Here is a 19,043-nt window from a genome sequence, read left to right on the forward strand (position 1 = left end):
TCGTCTTCCATTTTCTTCCACACTTATCATAGCGCGCTTTCAAACCCCTTTCCCCTTCCTGCTCATAACGGTGTTTCCACCGTCTGGCAGTAGTAAGAGCTACACCGAGAATCTCTGCCGCCTGCTTGACAGAGTGACCTTGATCGAAAAGAAAGATGAGCCTGCCCTTGTCAAGACCCATGAGGTGTGCCATCACGCTCACGTTGACGTCTAGCCGCACACACTCCACGCGGGCTGCGGCCGCATGCTGCGGCTCTCCTTCCCCGGCTTTCCGCCCCACTCGGAACAGAAACAGCCAGGTCATGTCATTCCGTGACCCTCAAAGGATACTGTGCCGCATCACACTAATCGGTACACTCTCTGACACACCAGGCCTGCCCCGCCGTGGCCCAGCCTCGGTCCCGGTATGAGCGCGGATTCTGCGCTCAATAGTACTCTTCAAAATTTACGGCAGATGAATTCCAGTACGGCATGTAGCAGCCAATTATTGTTATAAGAGGACGGCTCAGCTCCACAATCGTAACTCCACAGATGCGAGAGTCATTACACTCTACAGCGCGAAATGTGCGCCCCGCTTGACGGCGGCAAACAAAAGCCACGCCACCGTGGGGTCTGCCATCTCCAGTCCCTGGTGGTAGTTCCATGGCGAATTCTTGAAATACCTGAAATTCTTCGGAGCTTAGAGAGGAGAGTGCATGCTCCAGATAAGCACCCTGGGCACGGGCTAGCCAGGTTTCGCATAAAAATAAGATATCACATTCAGGTATTAGACAGTCGGCGATATACTGCGCTCCTGCGAGAAATCCTTCGCAGTTATAAGTGCCCAGAGTGAGGCTCATGTTCAGAGTTACTTTTGCGTCCACAGCATTACGGCACTCCGCTCTGTCATGCTTCACAGCGGTGGCAGCAGGACAGGGATGGCCCCCAGGAGTAGCCATCTGGGCGCTATTCCCAGGAGGTGGCCTCTCTTGCGCGCTGATAGGGCCACCCACGGTATCCGGATCCGTCACATTGCGAAGCAGTCGCCCTCCATCCGTTGCCACCGTGTGTGGCGCCTCCTCTGACGTGACGGGAGGCAGCTGGAACCCAGGGAGCGCCGGCGTCCTGTTCGCTGCCTCGACTAGGGGCGCCTGGGCGGTGAGAGGCGGCTGTTGCCCAGTGTCCGTCTCCATCACGGCGCTGATAGGTTGACACCCATGCATTGTCATCTTGGTGTCCATGGTATCTAGCTGGCACGAATGGTCCATAACGGCGCGGCCTTTCCTCTTCCCAGCCACCGTCACCATGTGTGGCGTTACTTCCGTCGCCGCCGACAGCGTCGACCGCGCTAGATGTACCGACGCCGTGAGTGCAGTCTCTGTTGGGGGCTCTGGAGCGCTGTGAGGTGACTGCTTCCCGGCGGGTCTCATCTTCGTCCCGGCGTTGGGCGGCCGCCGTCCAGGCAGTGTCACAGTGTTCAATGCCTCTGACCACATCACTGTAACGGCGCGGGGCCGTCGCCTGCCAGTTAGCATTGCCATGTTCAGTTCTTTTTGCAGCACTCCGGGTCGTCTGTGATCTTCCAGATGAGGCCGCAGGACGGCGAAAACGCTGTCCTCGGCGCCCAGTGTTCACAGGGTGAGGTAAAAGGCGCACAACCAGGCCAGTCGGCCAGCTGGACGGGTCCAATATACGATCGGTGTCCTCAGCATCAACCTCAATCTTGAACGCCTTGCTTACAGAGGCAGCAGGACCGCGGCGTGATACCCTTTGGAAATCATGGAGATTGCGAACAACCGTCCAGACCAGACTCCGCACGTCACTGTCAGCAACATCCACACGGAAGCCCTCCAGGATGAACTTCTCCTTCCGAGATTCTTGACGAGGCGGCTCCTGAATCAGAGCTGATGGGGGACCAGAGCCGGTCACCATGCTCTGTCGCCGTGTCGGACCGCCTGGAGCCGCGGCAGACGTGTCGCTGGTCGGTGCCGCAGTCGGCACTGCTGCTTGACTGTGGTTCGCGGGCTGCGCTGTCCTACGCTCAGACACGGTATGCGTGTTCTGCTGCTCTGGCTCACTGTCTGAATCGCCGACCCGCCAATGCAGGGCACCAGCGATCGCCTCACCCAGGGCACGCAGATCTGTGGCGAGTTAGTTCTTACTTCCTTTTATTAGAGGTCTTTGTTCTTATTTTATCACGCCTTATTTGATTCATGTTTATTTTCTTGTCATTGTTGCTGCGCGCGTGAAAAACAATATTTCTTTTTAGCTCAGAAAACCGAGTCAACGTCGATGCTAGAAATTGTTTTTAGTTCGGAGTGTGCGGCCTACTTTCAAACTGTCATGTTCTTTCTTTTCGTCTCTCAATATAATTTTATCATATTTTATCTACTTGTCTCGGCCGCCACATTGGTGACCCCGACGTGATCTGAATTTAACTTTTAAACAGTAAATTATTGCTCTTCAAGATTGTATATATGTATACCTGCACATTCAAAGAAGACTTTAAGAGAAGAACGAGGAAGAAACATATCAAGTAATCGAAAACGAAAACGAGATGCATCTACTACGTTACTCACACAAGAAAGACAACCGACCAGACGATAACCTGAAGAATCGCCGGTGGTTTCGGGCCGCCCCGCACCCATGCCGCGCCGCCTCCCTCCGCACCGGCTGATACCAGCGCACCGACCTCAAGCTCGCTTCTCCCAACAGCGGCTCCGCTGACTTGTGGCCTAACCAAGGTGGATCCAGACCGCGCTGAGCCACGCCGCCTGCTCCACCGCGGTGCTTCTTATCTTCGTACCTACCTACTTCATACCCAAGCGTTCGTCAACGACATGAACCCATACGTCGCCGCGAAACGCAGAACGCAAGTCAGCGAGTCGCAAGCCGCCGTCGCCGGAGTTTCCGGGATGCGCCGTTTCATCGCCGCTCCCGTCCGACGCGGCACGCGCTGTGTCGCCAGTCACCAAGAGCCGGTCTACGCCTATTCTGTCTGAGAACTTGTGATCGATTTTTTTTTTTAGCAAGATAATTTACTATACCTACTTACTAGCTCCGCTCTAGGGCGGTGAGTGTTGTGGCGAGTTAGTTCTTACTTCCTTTTATTAGAGGTCTTTGTTCTTATTTTATCACGCCTTATTTGATTCATGTTTATTTTCTTGTCATTGTTGCTGCGCGCGTGAAAAACAATATTTCTTTTTAGCTCAGAAAACCGAGTCAACGTCGATGCTAGAAATTGTTTTTAGTTCGGAGTGTGCGGCCTACTTTCAAACTGTCATGTTCTTTCTTTTCGTCTCTCAATATAATTTTATCATATTTTATCTACTTGTCTCGGCCGCCACAGATCCAAGTTGGCGGCAATCTCGCGGGCGGCGGTGCGGTCAGAGTGAGCCTCTTCAGTTACAGCAGTAGCATCATTAGCAGCGGACCTCGCATCGCTGTCATGTCGCCCCGGCTGCACCTGTAATCCAGGGGTGACTGGCCGGCGTGGCTGTGGGCCCTCACGGGCTAGCAGTCCCTCTACAAGGACCTTCAACTGATCAATCGTGTCATCTCTAGCAGCACATTCTCTGCGGAGACCAGTTATTTCCAGTTCCAGCTGTTTCAGACGAGTTTTGTAAGCATCCTGGGTAGCTTGACGAGCGTGAAGCTCCCTAATTTCATTCTCCATTCGCAGCTGGGTGGATATGATCGCCTCGAGTGACGAAGTTATCGCGCTGGGGCACGACATAGCAGAGTCCGAGGGCGGGCTCCGGGTGGGACCGGGGGGTGGCAGGGGATTGCGACCCGCTGGCTTCAGAGTGGCAGCATTAGCACGCTGTGTCAGCATACCTTGAGCCGCCGAGTAGCCCAAGGTCCAGCAGTCATCCGCTAGGCCAGCCAAGTTGCCGGTAACACGGCGGCAGAGAGGACGGCCGGCGACAGCCGGGATGACCGCAGACAGCGCAGCATGCAGCAGTTCTCGGAGCTCTCTCAGGTCGGGTTCGTCCATGGATGCCATGATACAGCACACCGCAGCTGGGTCGTAGCGCCCACTGAAAATGCAATCCGACTCAGCGATTAGACGTTTCTTGTCGGCTGACGTCGCACTAGTGGGGATCAGCTGGTCCAGGGTCGGCGCCCTCGCGCTCGTCGCCACCCTGTCGTGGGATGCTTTGTCGTCATTCTCGCCGGTATGCGTAGAGTTAGTCGCACTCGTCAGCTGTTCGGGGGCCGCGGTAGGCTGATTGGTGAGAGGAGAGATAGGACAAAAAATGCTCTTCGGTACAGTTTCTTCAGCGTCCGTAATCGTTGATGCTACGATTTTTGCCTTGCTTATCCTGCTCCGTTTGGTCTTTCTCGCCACAACCCATTCTCCCACTGTTTGATCGTAGCCACTAACCGAGGTGTCAGAGTCTGACATTATTGGCTATAAGGATCTCTCTTCAGAACTAGCACGAGACTTACTACTAAAAATCTAGAGCAGAATTAACGCGATGGTGAGTCTAAAATTTCAAAACTGGGTCAAAATAATCAATTTTTAAAGCCTATAATTCAATTATTTCACCATTCAACTCATCTGCAAATACCACCAAAATATTCTACGTTAAATTAAGATTCGTTTCATGCTTATCTCAAAGTCATTATGCGGGTCCATTACGCCAAAATAGGCAGTAAACTAGAGCACTGCTAAACACGTCTGCTCATCCCAATAGCTAGCTCCTTAGTGACTATGATTTTTGAAAATGCATATTTTTAGGATCCATGTGAATTCCTGGTTCATTCTCTTTCGATCGGCAAAAGTTGCGTTAAGATTGGTTCAGAAACCTGGCCGTGATAAACAGTCTAAAATGTATCTGCAATTTGCCCGTTTTTACCCCCCTCTACCCCCCCCCCCCTATTGACATTTTTTAATTTTTATTTTTTAGAAATGTAGATCACGTTGAGCGAAATCGAATGCCGTTTGAATTTTGAAAATCGGCCCGTTAGATCTCGAGATATCAAGGGGGGGGGGTCGTAAACAGCCCCCCCCCTGCCACTAATAGGGGTAGCCAGGAGCCTGCCACTAATAGGGTTAAGAGCCTTGCTTAGTGACCCTGCTTAGTTTCCCAAAAGCAAAATCCCTTATCAGCGATACGAGACGAGATACCAAGTGAGAGAAGAAAGAAGATGGACGCTTGAGCCCTGGCAGCTACGCGCCCTAATCCAACAAGAACAAGAACTGGCAATGTATGAGGTGTCGAGCTTTTTTGCGAATACTTTCCATGAGCGGTGGCCTGCTGTCCCTAGTTATGCTCCTTTACTTACCTTTACTCCTGATTGACCACCTTTGTGCATCGGTGCGATATTGTCCCCGGGACATCACCTCCCTCCAACATTTCTGTCTGACTGACCACCGGACGTAAGCCGCTGTCCCCAGGCCCCCAGACTTTGATTGTTTCCCGGGTCTCCAGCCTTTCTCTCTGATTATTTACCGGCGCGACACTGTCCCAAGGCCTCCAGTGGCTTTCTCTCTGACTGTTCATCGGTGCGGTGCTGTCCTCAAGTCCAGCCTTTCTCTGTGACAGATTATCTCTGTTTAACGACGCGCTGCTGTCGTCAGGTCTCCAGTTGGTCGGTGGACTTTCACGTGTCGGGCGGGGTGGATGAGGAAGGTTGGCAGTACGCCATGGACTTCCCGGCCTCCTATCACGGCTACAGAGGGATGCAGGTGAGATAGCACTAGCTAACGAGGACTGTAGGCTAGGCTGCACCGGCTACTGGGGACTGTGGGTGAGAAGACAGCGGCTACTGGGGACTGTGGGTGAGAAGACAGCGGCTATCGCGGGAATGTAAGTAATTACACTGGTTACCGGGCATTACACGCCACCTCGGGACTATTACTCGCCGTTAGGGTCTACAGGTGAGATAAAGCGGATACCGGGGACGGTAGGTGAGATAACACGGCGACCGTGCTAATGTGCTATATAGGTGAGGTGACACGGCTGCTAGGGACTTAGGTACACCGGCTACCGGGCATGGATGTGAGATCACGTTACTAAAGGCAGTTACCGGGCATGGATGTGAGATCACACTACTAAAGGCCGATACTGTGGCTGATACTGATAACACCGGCTAGTGCAGTATGTGAGATCACAATACAAGCCGGTACTTTGGGTGAGAGAGCGAGAGGAGGTAAGATTACACGACTATGTGGAAATGCAGGTGATATCTTCGTGGCCTGGCCCTAAACGATGCCATCTTATGTGCCTTATTTCTGCTGGCAGATTATTTGCTTGGATCCAGTAACTTGTCATGATAACAATGCATGAATCAGTCGCAGAAAAATGCCCCTGACGCTTCATCAAGAATGTTTTGTCATTTGGAAGCCTATGTTGACAGGGGTTGACGTCTATTTTTGCAATAAATCTGGCTTAGGCATTCACTCTGCAAAGTTTAATTGTGCTAGTAAGCATGTTTCTCGTACCTTAACTTGTTTGAAGGATAAATGATGTACCATCGTAACCATTCCAGTGCTACCAGTACAAATGACCGAACATTCTGATCATATTTTCGCTGATTTGGCTGTGAACATGTCATGTGATGACGGTTGCCCGCTGCTATATGCAGCCTGTTCGGATCGCTGTCGAGTTATCTTCATGACATACGCTCCGGGCTGTCTGTGTAACCCAGCCTGTTTGTCTCTGTGTGCCACCACCCCGTTTCTTTCTCGCCGCTGACTGCCCATCGGTCGTCCCGACAGGACTTTGTGCGCCGCCGACGCTGGTACCGCAAGTGTCATCTGAAAACCACCGGCCCCTGGGAGTGCGTCAACAACGTCAAACTGCGAGACCTTTCCATGCACGTGAGTGACGAGTGGTTTGGTTTCTGCTGCGCCTGCACAGCTTTACGTCAATATGAGCTCGTCAAAGAGTTTATTAAAAGAGTATTTACATCAAAGAGTTGGGCTTCGATGGGAGCGTTCTTTGTGCTATGTGGACGGGGAATTGGGTGATGACGTGTTATGGTATGGAGAGGGCTATAACTCAGTGTGTTTTGAATAGGAACTGTTCGTGACCTGTTCTGTTTCGGACAGGAGCTGGGCGGCGAGATCCACCTGTGGGCTGTGGCGTGCTGTCAGCTGTGTTCAATGTCTGTGCCGTGTGTTTGAACGGGAGCTGTGGCGTGCCGTCAGCGGTGTTCAGTAGCCGTGCCCTGTGTTTGTGCAGGAGCTGGGCGGCGAGATCCACCTGTGGGCTGTCACCTCGGCCGGCGACGTGCTGCACCGTCTCGAGTCGCGGCCGGACGGCAGCGGCGGCGGCGGCGGCTGGAGCTCCGTCACCACCGACCAGCCGTTCGCGGCCATCAGCTGCGGCGGACACGGCTGCGTGTGGGCCGTGGCGCGCGACGGCACCGCCCGGCTCCGCTGCGGGGTCACCGCCCAGCGGCCGCTCGGTGAGTGTCCCCCCCCCCCCACACACACACCAACACACACACGGCACCGCCCGGCTCCGCTGCGGCGTTACCGCCCAGCGGCCACTCTCGTCTAATCGCATGGCGCAATGCAGCGAAATATAACTTTTTACTAAGCGATTTTTTATATGAACTTAGCTCTCCAAAAGTTTTGATGCAATTACTAAAATAGTATGTGTGTTGCTTATTGGAAAGAAGAACCTGACCGACTCTGGGCTCTCCGCAGGCACCGGCTGGGCCCAGGTGGAGCACCCCGAGGGCAGGAAACTGAAACACGTCTCCGCCGGACAGTCGGCCGTCTGGGCCGTCGACGACTCGCACAGGTGAGTCTGACGACTTGCGCAGTTATTTCTTATGAAATGTGATGTTTAGGCTACTAGCTCGGAGCGCTAGGCATTAAGCAGGGTTATTTTAATGGGATGATGTGCCGTTTTTACTTTTTGTGGTCAAGTCTGAAAGTTACTTATCTCAAAACTCGATGAAATGGTTTGGAAGATGGGGAAAAGTATACTGTTTAACCGATATAGGTTTATTAAGCCGCTTTTCAATCGGCGAGAGATACCCACTCCGGACCTTGCCACCGGTTCCATGACAACTGAACCAGTGACAACTGAACCAGGACAACTGAACCAGTGACAACTGAACCAGTGACAACTGAACCAGTGACAGCTGAACCAGGGACAACTGAACCAGGGACAACTGAACCAGGGACAACTGAACCAGTGTCAACTGAACCAGTGACAACTGAACCAGGGACAACTGAACCAGTGACAACTGAACCAGTGGACAACTGAACCAGTGGACAACTGAACCAGTAGACAACTGAACCAGTAGACAACTGAACCAGTGACAACTGAACCAGTGACAACTGAACCAGTGACAACTGAACCAGTGACAACTGAACCAGTGACAACTGAACCAGTGACAACTGAACAAGTGACAACTGAACCAGTGGACAACTGAACCAGTAGACAACTGAACCAGTGACAACTGAACCAGTGACAGCTGAACCAGTGACAACTGAACCAGTGACAACTGAACCAGAGACATCTGAACCATTGACAATTGAACCAGTCACAACTGAACCAGTAGCCCAGCCAGCAATTTTACTCCGGGCCCAAGCAGGCTGAAGTGAGGCTTGCCCGAGATTTTTAGTCGGGCGAAAGTCGGCTAGCGCTTGGGCTAAAGCCAGCTAGCATTTGGGCAGTCGGCGTATGACTCAAAAACGCCGACTAAAGCCAATGCTCTGCCGGAGGTATGCGCGCTCGGCGAGCTCAGGACAGCCGTAGTTACGCCCTAGCTGTGCGACGTTTGGCGCAAGCCCGATGTAAGCCCGAGCAGTCAATCCATTTATATACCGGAGATTCCTCTGGGCCCAAGCGGGCTGAACTCTGCCAAGCCCACGTTACATGCCCTGTCTGTCCCGAGTTACGCCATCAAAGTGAATATTATTTATACGTTGCTAACTATTCGGGCGTCCCAGGTGGGCGTAACGGTCAGTTCGCGACCACCAGGCTCTGTCAGCCCTGTCAGCCATCGTACGGCTCTCGGACGACACTGACACAGATCAATTGGCAGACCGGCAGATTGGTACAGTCCGTCCAGCCACGCGCTACCTTATACCTATACAGCGCAGTACGACATTAGAATTGTTTCTGGTTCAGCTGTCCACTGGCTCAGTTGTCCACTGGTTCAGTTGTCCACTGGTTCAGTTGTCCACTGGTTCAGTTGTCCACTGGTTCAGTTGTTCGCTGGTTCAGTCGTCACTGGTTCAGTTGTCCACTGGTTCAGTTGTCCACTGGTTCAGTTGTCCACTGGTTCAGTTGTCACTGGTTCAGTTGTCACTGGTTCAGTTGTCACTGGTTCAGTTGTCTACTGGTTCAGTTGTCCACTGGTTCACTTGTCATACTGGTTTAGTTGTCACTGGTTCAGTTATCACTGGTTCAGTTGTCCCTGGTTCAGTTGTCACTGGTTCAGTTGTCGCTGGTTCAGTTGTCACTGGTTCAGTTGTCACTGGTTCAGTTGTCACTGGTTCAGTTGTCGCTGGTTCAGTTGTCACTGGTTCAGTTGTCCCTGGTTCAGTTTTACTGGTTCAGTTGTCCCTGGTTCAGTTGTCACTGGTTCAGTTGTCACTGGTTCAGTTGTCCCTGGTTCAGTTGTCTACTGGTTCAGTTGTCCACTGGTTCACTTGTCATACTGGTTTAGTTGTCACTGGTTCAGTTATCACTGGTTCAGTTGTCCCTGGTTCAGTTGTCACTGGTTCAGTTGTCGCTGGTTCAGTTGTCACTGGTTCAGTTGTCACTGGTTCAGTTGTCACTGGTTCAGTTGTCGCTGGTTCAGTTGTCACTGGTTCAGTTGTCCCTGGTTCAGTTTTACTGGTTCAGTTGTCACTGGTTCAGTTGTCCCTGGTTCAGTTGTCCCTGGTTCAGTTGTCCCTGGTTCAGTTGTCTGCCTACCCTTGCCACCATCTGCTGCAGCTAAGTTTGATGGCGTGTATCATATTTGGTGTATATGATAGTGTATATTAGGTGCGTAATATGTTTGATTTTCTGTGTAAGTTGTTATATATTGAGTCGATGCTGACTGCTGACCGGCCGACCGACCCTCCCCCCCCCCCCGTCCCGGCAGGCTGTACTGGCGCCAGGAGATCAACCCGGTCACGTTCCCCATGGGCATGGCGTGGCGCCACGTGTCCGACCACGTGTCGCACGTGTCGTGCGGCGCCGGTAACCAGACGTGGGCGGTGTCGTCCCGTCACAGCGGCGTGCTGCAGCGTCGACAGGCCGTCTGTGAGGAGGACTCGGCCGGCGCCGAGTGGCAGCACGGACTGCCCGTACGTATACCTGTGATATGTCACTTATATGTGTACTACCCACGGAGCTAGTGGCAGCACGGACTGCCCGTACGTATACCTGTGATATATGTATAATACCCACGGAGCCAGTGGCAGCACGGACTGCCCGTACGTATACCTGTGATATATGTATAATACCCACGGAGCTAGTGGCAGCACGGACTGCCCGTACGTATACCTGTGATATGTCACTTATATGTGTACTATCCACGGAGCTAGTGGCAGCACGGACTGCCCGTACGTATACCCACCGCACTGAGTGGCAGCACGGACTGCCCGTACGTATACCCACTACATACCACAATTTACGAATGTGCAGCTCGGACTGCCCGTACGTATACCTGTGATATGTCACTTATATGTGTACTACCCACGGAGCTAGTGGCAGCACGGACTGCCCGTACGTATACCCACTACATACCGCAATTCGAGTGGCAGCACGGACTGCCCGTACGTATACCTGTGATATATCACTTATTTGTATACTACGCACGGAGCTAGTGGCAGCACGGACTTCCCGTACGTATACCTGTGATATAGTATATGTATACTACCCACGGAGCTAGTGGCAGCAGGGACTGCCTGTACAGTATATCTAAAAAGTATGTCCCCTGGTTTGGCTCTCCCACAGGAGGCGAATCGGTAACTTGGCTGAATCCCAGTTGCGGCACCCGGCCGCCAGGGTCGCTGCCGCGCGAGCGGCCTTGACCGCTCGCATGTCATTGGCAGTTCGGTCCCTCCCCATCTATACCGAGGTGGGGAGGGGAGAAGAGGGGAAGAGAGGGGAGGGAGCGGCTTTCGCTCGGCACTTGGCGATACCTGGCTGACCCCGCGCTCCCTCGCTGACCTTTGTCCTGCCCTCAGGCGAAGACCGACTTCCTGGCCTGTAGCGGCCCAGCGGAAAACCGAGCTCGCGGGGCGCGACTCCATTGGCCCAATCTTATAAATGGAATGCTGTCGTATTCACGGCATTAGATAATATTAATAGTGATACCAGCAGTGGATGTGGTAAAATATAGTCCAAAATAAACGAAAGCACACGATTCGTGCATAATGCGCCCTCCCATTCAAATAAGCCCGCCCACTTCGATAGATGGTGTAGTTTCTTAGGGCGTAAAAGATGCAAAACACTACCGATTTTGTTTAGCTCGGCCACTGGGACCGACAATATACAATTGACTGAAATGCATGAAAACCATTTTGCATTTAGGTAATAGCCGTTTTCTGCACCCAAACTTTAGCCAGTGACACCCTGTCCATTCTAAAGCGTTTATAAGATTGGTCCCAGCACCCGATTTATATGAGGAAGTCGTTTAAAAAGCATCTTATTTCTAACGAATTTATTATTATGGCCACTTTTACAGGACGTCTATAGAGCTTTGACTTTCACATTTCTTCCTCGTTCAGGAGAAACGTTTTAACCCTCACCGGACCTTCAGGTTTTCTGAATACCGAGGGGACGTTGGGGGTTGGAAGTGAGGAAACAACCCCCTTCGCCGATTCGCCCCTAATTGAGCTAGAGCCTCACGAAAGAAACGATCGTGTGCGTCGTTACGAAATGCAGCGATTGGTCTCCGACTTAAGGACCAGGGTCAGCCGATGACTTCGGAGGTCAGGTCAAGTGGCCCAAGGCACAGGTTCGGTTTTTGGTAAATAACTTCGCTAAAAATGATCGCAGATCCGCGATTTTAGCAGCATCGTGTTTGTCTAGCTCAGGCGTGTCGAATGGTATACTTTTTCTTCGGGTGAGATAAACTTAACCCTCGCCCGTATAGAGGGGGGGGGGGTCGAACGGACCCCCTCCCTCTGTTTTTCGCGAATAACTCGCGTAAAAAGCGGCCGATCGCGACGAAACTTTCAGTACCCTCGCGTTAATCAATTTTACACCCACCCTGAAATTGTCATGACCCTGACCTTAATGACCGTTGACCTGCGACCTACTTTTCGAGACCATGTTTGGCCGGAATCGCGATTCGGCGTATGTCGGCTCGCATTAGCGGCGCGTTTGCAGTCTTTTCGTGGTTTTAAGCGTTCAAACATGGGATATGATCTTGCTTCCATGCATTAGGGTGGGTGTCAAGGTCACCGGAAAGTCAGGTCAGGTCATTGACCTTTGATGACCTCGGTTCACTTTTTCGAGTTTTACATGTTTCTAGGCCAGTTTTAGGAGCTGAATTCGAATTTAGCAGCCATATGAACATTTACGAAGTAGTTTTGGTGCCCTCGTAACATGTTACGAAGCTGTCAGAGGCGGTTGCCACCTACTACGAATACCCTTACTGATTGACCTGACCTGACCTGACCCGACCTGGCCTAAATGCATGAAGACATCATCTGTGATCAAAACTAACATGATATTCGTGATCAGCACCCCGAAAACCCCAAAGCAGCCACGCTTTACGACTTTCTAACAGGTTCCGATTTCCCCGACTTTTGGGTCATTGACCTGACCTAGAAAGTCAACCGATGACCTAGGACCTTAAAATTGGGTATCATCGACTTCTTCTCGTCACGGCCATCACGCTCGTTTTTTCCGCGAAGCTCTAGCTCGATCAGGGGCGAAACGGCAAGGGGGGGTCCAACGGACCCTTATACGTTTGAGGCTGGAAAAACACCAATACGGGCGAGAAATAAGGTGTTAACCTCGGGTCAAGGTCAGGTCACAGCCCGTCAGGTCACGAAGCTGGTCAAAGGAGGTCATATTGCATATCAATCGATTCGGCAGGTCTTTTCATGTCCATTAGTGGCTTTATCGACTCGGTGGCTTTAGTTGATCGGGAGTTATTGACGAAAAACTGATAGCCTTAGTTACGTGATAAATGACGTCACGCAAGATCAACAAAGCAAAATTGAAGCATCAGACCTTGCAAGGAGCGCATGAAATCACGATTCCGTGTGCTTGAGAATTTGAGATAGTTGTATATCATTTCCGGACCAAACTAGCAATTTCCATATTCCCCTGACTTTTAATGGTGAGAGACTGACCTGATCTCAGGCGACCCTTCAGAAAATCCTAGATATACATTTATACAAGTTGTGAGACCTCTCGATCATACTATAAGATCCTGTAAGTTTCATCTCCCTATGAAAGCTCTGCACTGAGGGTGTTGCGAAGTTGGAACATTTTAGCACAGTCCTAAAATGTTCATTTTAGGACAGTTTAGGACAGTTTCACACAATTCATTTTAGGACTGCTCATTTAAGACGTCATAGATCAGTGACCTGACTTGACCTAAAAATGCGGTTGGCGTAAAAAAAATCCGACTTATCAAATCCCAACTAAAAAAATCGACTTATAATCCGGTTAATCAAATCCCGACCATGTTTTTACCTGGCCATTAATGTTCTAGCCTTCAGGTGATTGTTTGAACGCGGAAGATGCTGAATCTTGGTTAACCCCATACTTATCGTATGATAAAGAACGTCAGTGTTAGAAAGTTAATTAGCAGTTAGAAAGTAATTAACATTAGTGCCGGTCCCGTAGCTCAGTTGGTTAGAGCATTGGACTCCGCGTGGTGAGAGCACGCGTTCCCGGTTATGACAGGCCGGGTTCGAAGCGCGACGGGCGCTCGACATTTATGGGCCTCCTGACAGGTATGGTTGCGGTTAGTGGCAGACCGTAGCCAGGCGAAGTCAGCGAGAGAACCGGCCGTGCGCGGCTTTGTGCGCACGTTAAACTTTGGACTCTAAATTCTGCCATAGAATCGGCATTGCGCGATCGGAGGGTAGAGGGCAGGGTCACCGCAACAAGCTTCGCTTAGCGGTGGCTCTGTCCTTGTGAATCCTTCCCATCAAAAGGTTCGGACTAAATTTATTAAAAAACAATTTTATTTAGGATAGTTTAATTCAAGTGGGTATAATCTGACTTGACAATTTACTAGGAGGGTTTTGCAGCGCTATTAGTTCGGCATTTAATTATAAATCATTGCTAATTTCGATCCGGATATCGTTATTCAATGCTGGCCTTTGCGTCCTCACAAAAGTTGTTTATAGTCATGAAGGCTTGCATTGACCCATACTTTCCATTTTTCAGCACCATTATTCGCCGTAGTTGACCAGATGTTTTTCTTCAGCTCTCCCCTGAATCCTTTGGCTTAAACCTGGCGTATCACCCGGGCATCGCAAGACGCACCTACCACACACAAGTTCATGATCCCCACGAACCCACATCAGCGTCCGTTCGCTTGGTGTGTGACCCCTTGACCTTTGGCCGCGACAACTGCCAGCTTGCTGGAGCACCCCTCCCTACACGCGCTGCCCCGCCCGCTCCCCTCCCTCCCCCCCCCCCCCCCCCCCCGGGGTCGTGTCACGAAGGTTCGGGCTTACGCTACTACCGGCCGCTGCGCAGCTGTCACCTAGCGCTTGGGAATGTGTGGTCTGGTGCGGATTCAGCCAACTACCGGCCCGCGACACCAGCGCCACGTAGTGGCGACGGTACATTCTTTTTAGACACACTGTACGTATAAGTTATATACGGAGCGCTGATCGCTGACTATAACGCATTTTGACATATTTTACTTCCTTTGGTGCTTTTTTCTTTCTTTTTTACCTAACAGCTGGTTTTTCAATCCATGCCAGTGAGATGGGGGATATTGGAACCTGAAGGTCAGCGTGGCCGTTTTGCACATCATAATCATATTGAACAGGATTTCATCTTTTTAAAATTAAGTTCCACATCAGCCGTCACTACCATCTTACCAAGTTAATATAAGCTATTGTGACCTTAAAATAGATGGTGTCGAACTCGATTGTGACTTTTCCGTTACATGTCATTGCATGGCAGTACAGTTTCGCATGTTTTGGTCAGTATCAGCAGTATAAAATAGCATTTAGCAGTAGAAAATAGCTCGTGGCTATTCTATGCCACGAGTCATTTAATGACTTGTGGCATAGACTAGCCGCCGATTTCGGTGGATGTGCCCTTCAATGTGAAATAAATACATATATTGCCCAATATGACACACATAAAAGATTGCATATGAGGTTATGTGATCGGAAAATCACCGCTACTGATTATCCCCTTTTAGTCACTCAAACTTTCCTCGTTTCGATAATCATCATGGGAAAAGTCGCCACTCTCGCGTGACCTTGGTATCGCGCATCCACTCGTGGGTTGCGGATTGAGATGAAGCAACCCGTTTGAGTATATTTTTTTATCTGGTCATTACCTGTCGGGTCGTTTTGTTTGGTGTTGACATTCCAAGGTTGTGTGATTGATGTGGTGATAGCGTGTATCGTCTGCAGTGGCTCCGGTTCCGTCCATCCCGGTATGTGCCGGCTGTCAGTGGTGCAGTGGGGCAGTGGGGGCTGGGATTTAGGACGGGGTGGTCAGGGGGCGCCGACTGGCCGGCGTGGGTGGATAACTGGCTAACTATGACGGCGCCTGGTCCTTCGGCAGGGCGGCTGGAGTCACGTGACCTGTCGCGGCCTGCGCGGGCCGTGCTGAGCGGGTGACCACGTGACGGGACTGGACGTGTGGTCGACCAGTGGTAAGGTAGGCCCTGCCCGGGACCGGCGGCAGGCAGAGACGGGATGTGCAGTCGCAGGAGTCTGAAGAGGCCGCTGCTGTGGAAATACGACGCAATCGTGCTGCTGGGCGAAAGACGCTGCGAGCCGCCGTGTGGTGGCACTGCGGCCAGCGACATTCGCTCTGCCATCCGAGGTCAGATGTGTTTTAGGATATCGGACCGGGGATATTGTATTCCTAGGGGGAGTCTACCCTGACTGCAGCTGTTCAAGTACACAGCGATTAGGTTCCGCTTGTGATGACATCATCGCAGCTTCGCCTTTCGTCTACGGCAGCCATTACAAACCTCTGTGGCAACTGACAAATACTTCTTGAAAAGCTGAGTGGAGGTAAGGGGCCCTTTTAGGGCATCTATCTGGACTGTGGGCATTGTGATACTGGGTAGTTCGTTGTGCTGGCTGCTTATTGTTTATCTAATGCGATCTCTGATTAGAGCTGTTAAATGCCGACCCGGACAGGACGTAGTCCGGTGGGTTTGTATTCGTGGTGTTATGGATGTTTCCACATTCCGCTAGTCTCGTCACGAACATGATTATGCTTTTGCTTATGTGGACGTCTTCTTTTCATATGTGGGCGACCATTCTTCGGCCACGCGGTTACTTATAGAGTGGAAGCAAATACTGGTTATGATTTTTAGCAAGCAGCATTAGGTGAAGTAACGCTTTGAACAATTTATAAATTAACGGGTTGATTTTTGTCACTATTGGTAAGTGTTTTGTTGTGTGAAGTTCACACTTATTCACACCCAGGCGACCCTCGTAGCACGGGCTCTATATGAGCCATACAAGTACTGGATGGCATTCCTGGGTCACGGTTGAGTTCCTTCCAAACACGCACATCGGAGTTGTTGGACCATCAGAGATGCAGATACGAACGTAGTCCTGATGCAGCACTCACGAATAAGCTTTCCGATTGATTTGTGTCGTGAAGCTATCAACAAGAGGCCTGTGAATTGCAGTTCCCTTGATACCTACGAGTGTCAGTCTTTTGATGTGAAGGGACACGGTCGTGTTTGGCACTTTGTGTGTCTCCGAACATTTCCGGATGCAGGTCACCTGATCAAATCAGTGGGCTAAACTTGTATTCCTGCCAAATTATTTGGCGTCATTGTATATCAAATCGTCACATGTTTTTCTTTTCATGCGGTGTGCACGCCTTCGTTGTTGCTTAGGGTGATGTTTACAGATGTGAAGTTGTGTATGTCCTCGTCTTATGCTTTCATCTGCATGATTGTATAATGCAGCTAATATGGGAATGTTTCAATTTCCTATCAGATAGGTGTCTAAACGCATGTCGTTTGTCAGTGAGAAGCAATCATGTAGGTAAGACGTAGTGTCAGTACCTATATTCAATGTTATTTAATCCCGTGATATCGACCAATACACAGTATTTGGGGCTTTGTATCGTGTCTTTAGATGTTGTTGGAATCGTGTTTGAAAGACGACGTGATGGGATGAGTGGCCGTTGGGAAATTTGTTAATCAAATTTTCTTAATATTGATCAGCGTTCGTCCACCTTCCACTGCAGCTCGCGTCTGAAGTGGCAGGGTGACAGCGCTGCAGCACAATCGGAATTATTTGTATTTTGTATTGCTTCACACTGCGCTTGCAAGAAATCCTGCGTATTCTTAGCGTTCGGCTTGTGTACTTTGCAGATCATAAGGTAGGGCCCTATCCCGCATGATGGACTCAGTCGGAAACTATGCTATTATGGGACTGCAGGGGATGCTTGTGGTCGTCGAGAAATAGTAAATGTTCTCAGGGTATCGCCGACTCTCGTACGGCTGGTGACCTAGAGTGATGTAGGCGCTGTCAGCATCGTTGACATGCCGTGTTGTTACAGGCCCAGGCTGGACCAAGTGTCTGGATTTCGACGGCCGCATCATGTTTCACATTATGTAACGGTGTGGTGTTTTACATAACGTTGGAATGTAGGTTATCTATGTATTATTTTATTGGAAGCCAATATTACTCAAATGCAGACGGCAAGTATATAGAGTTGGTTTAGATAATGGGATGGTAAGTTTCATTGATTGATTGATTGATTGACTATCGTAACTACTGAAATTGATGTATCATGTCACGTAGGTAGTATTCCTTGATTAATGACTGGCTCGTAATTTGCCATTTACCATTACTATTCATGGTCGCCAATGAATTAGCGGTTTAAGCGGCTCGGCGGCGGCAGTGATGCCGGCCGGCTGCGGCTCGCCGCCGCGCTAATCCCCTGTTCCGGCACCTCGGCTGCCGCCGTGTGCATGTATGCCTAATGGCGGCTTTGTCGGTCCGTGGGTGGCGTTCGCCGGCGGTCCTGCAGACCCTGTCTGTCTGTCCGTCTGTCTGCTGAGCCCGTGTCAAGGAGTCCGCGTGTCTCGCGAGTCGCGGCGCGAGGTCGCGAGAGCACATGACTCGCGGCGCCGCCCAGCGGCGGACGCCCCCGCACGCCACTGTCAGCTGGGATTAGTCAGACCTATTGGAGGGAGTAGCCCGCGGTGTAATTGCAGAGTCGGTGGGTTTGATGTCTGAAGATTTCTTATGCATTGCAGCGTATGAGTTCTGCCGCTAAGCCTTCCTGTATACAGGCGATCGCCATGACGCAGCTTCGTCAGCTTTCCGCTGTTTTCGCCGTTTGTTGGTCCGAAAATGAGCAAGTGCTTAGCACCTCTTGGTGCCGCTGCAGTTTCCTCCTTCGATTTTGTATAGTTTGTATCGCATGTCAAACGTCGTGGTGTGGTGACTATCGTATGCCAATGAGTTATTGAGTAAGACAGTGTCACATTGTGATGATAGCGTTTTAAAATTTTGAATAACGTGTGATGATTGTGTAGCTTGACCGCCTGTCCGTTCCAGGCTTATCACGTAATGCGGTATCTGATGTAGGTGAAGGCACACTGCTCACTGCCACTGTGCACTTCAGGGACGATGGTAGAAACTGGAGGTTCACTAGAAGCCCTACCTATTTTCTCAGAGATTTGTGGTATTAGTCTTACGTGGGCGGCCGCATTGCTTTCCACAGCGTAGAGAAATGAGGAGGAGGCTGGCTGATTAGCGGCCCCATTTTCCGGCCGCTTGGTGTTATTGTCATATGAACGATAGCAGTCTCTTACGCCGGGTGGTTCTGGCTTGTGCGGTATCGCAGTTCCCGACGGTAAAATATGAGACGGTAATCTTCCGTGTGTTGGTAGTTGTTTTGTTACTGTAATTATTCATGAATGATTTCACGACGCCTGTCATTGTTGGAGTATCG

The 19,043-nt window shown here is 50.8% G+C and overlaps 2 protein-coding genes across 4 annotated transcripts in view; one reads left to right on the forward strand and one right to left on the reverse strand.

Annotated features, from left to right (window-relative positions):
• The window catches only part of LOC122380897 (tectonin beta-propeller repeat-containing protein 1-like), a 36,296-nt gene extending 19,101 nt beyond the window's left edge, over positions 1 to 17,195 (forward strand). For all 3 annotated transcript variants that reach the window (XM_043364493.1, XM_043364495.1, XM_043364494.1), the window contains 6 exons: positions 5,567 to 5,674; positions 6,707 to 6,808; positions 7,173 to 7,398; positions 7,643 to 7,739; positions 10,045 to 10,249; positions 15,669 to 17,195. In XM_043364493.1, the coding sequence (XP_043220428.1) occupies positions 5,567 to 5,674; positions 6,707 to 6,808; positions 7,173 to 7,398; positions 7,643 to 7,739; positions 10,045 to 10,249; positions 15,669 to 15,716 (786 nt within the window). In that variant the 3' untranslated portion in view covers positions 15,717 to 17,195. The remainder of the gene's footprint in view (positions 1 to 5,566; positions 5,675 to 6,706; positions 6,809 to 7,172; positions 7,399 to 7,642; positions 7,740 to 10,044; positions 10,250 to 15,668) is intronic.
• LOC122380898 lies at positions 542 to 4,678 on the reverse strand. Its single transcript, XM_043364496.1, has 2 exons — positions 3,331 to 4,678; positions 542 to 2,120 (listed from the first exon to the last, which is right to left on the reverse strand). The coding sequence occupies exons 1-2, from the start codon at positions 4,385 to 4,387 to the stop codon at positions 946 to 948; spliced, it is 2,232 nt and encodes a 743-aa protein (XP_043220431.1). The 5' UTR covers positions 4,388 to 4,678; the 3' UTR covers positions 542 to 945.
• Positions 17,196 to 19,043: the final 1,848 nt, after the last annotated feature.

The sequence above is a fragment of the Amphibalanus amphitrite genome, unplaced genomic scaffold (genome assembly GCF_019059575.1).
Source record: "Amphibalanus amphitrite isolate SeventyFive unplaced genomic scaffold, NRLGWU_Aamphi_draft 000109F_arrow, whole genome shotgun sequence".
In the NCBI taxonomy this organism is placed as follows: Eukaryota; Metazoa; Arthropoda; class Thecostraca; order Balanomorpha; family Balanidae; genus Amphibalanus; species Amphibalanus amphitrite.

Excerpts from the sequence above, each read along its gene's own strand:
- LOC122380898 (XM_043364496.1), bottom strand. The coding sequence starts at position 4,387 with ATGTCAGACTCTGACACCTCGGTTAGTGGCTACGATCAAACAGTGGGA. Across the intron at positions 2,121-3,330 it reads CGAGATTGCCGCCAACTTGG|ATCTGCGTGCCCTGGGTGAG; the intron begins ATCTGTGGCGGC and ends AACTCGCCACAG.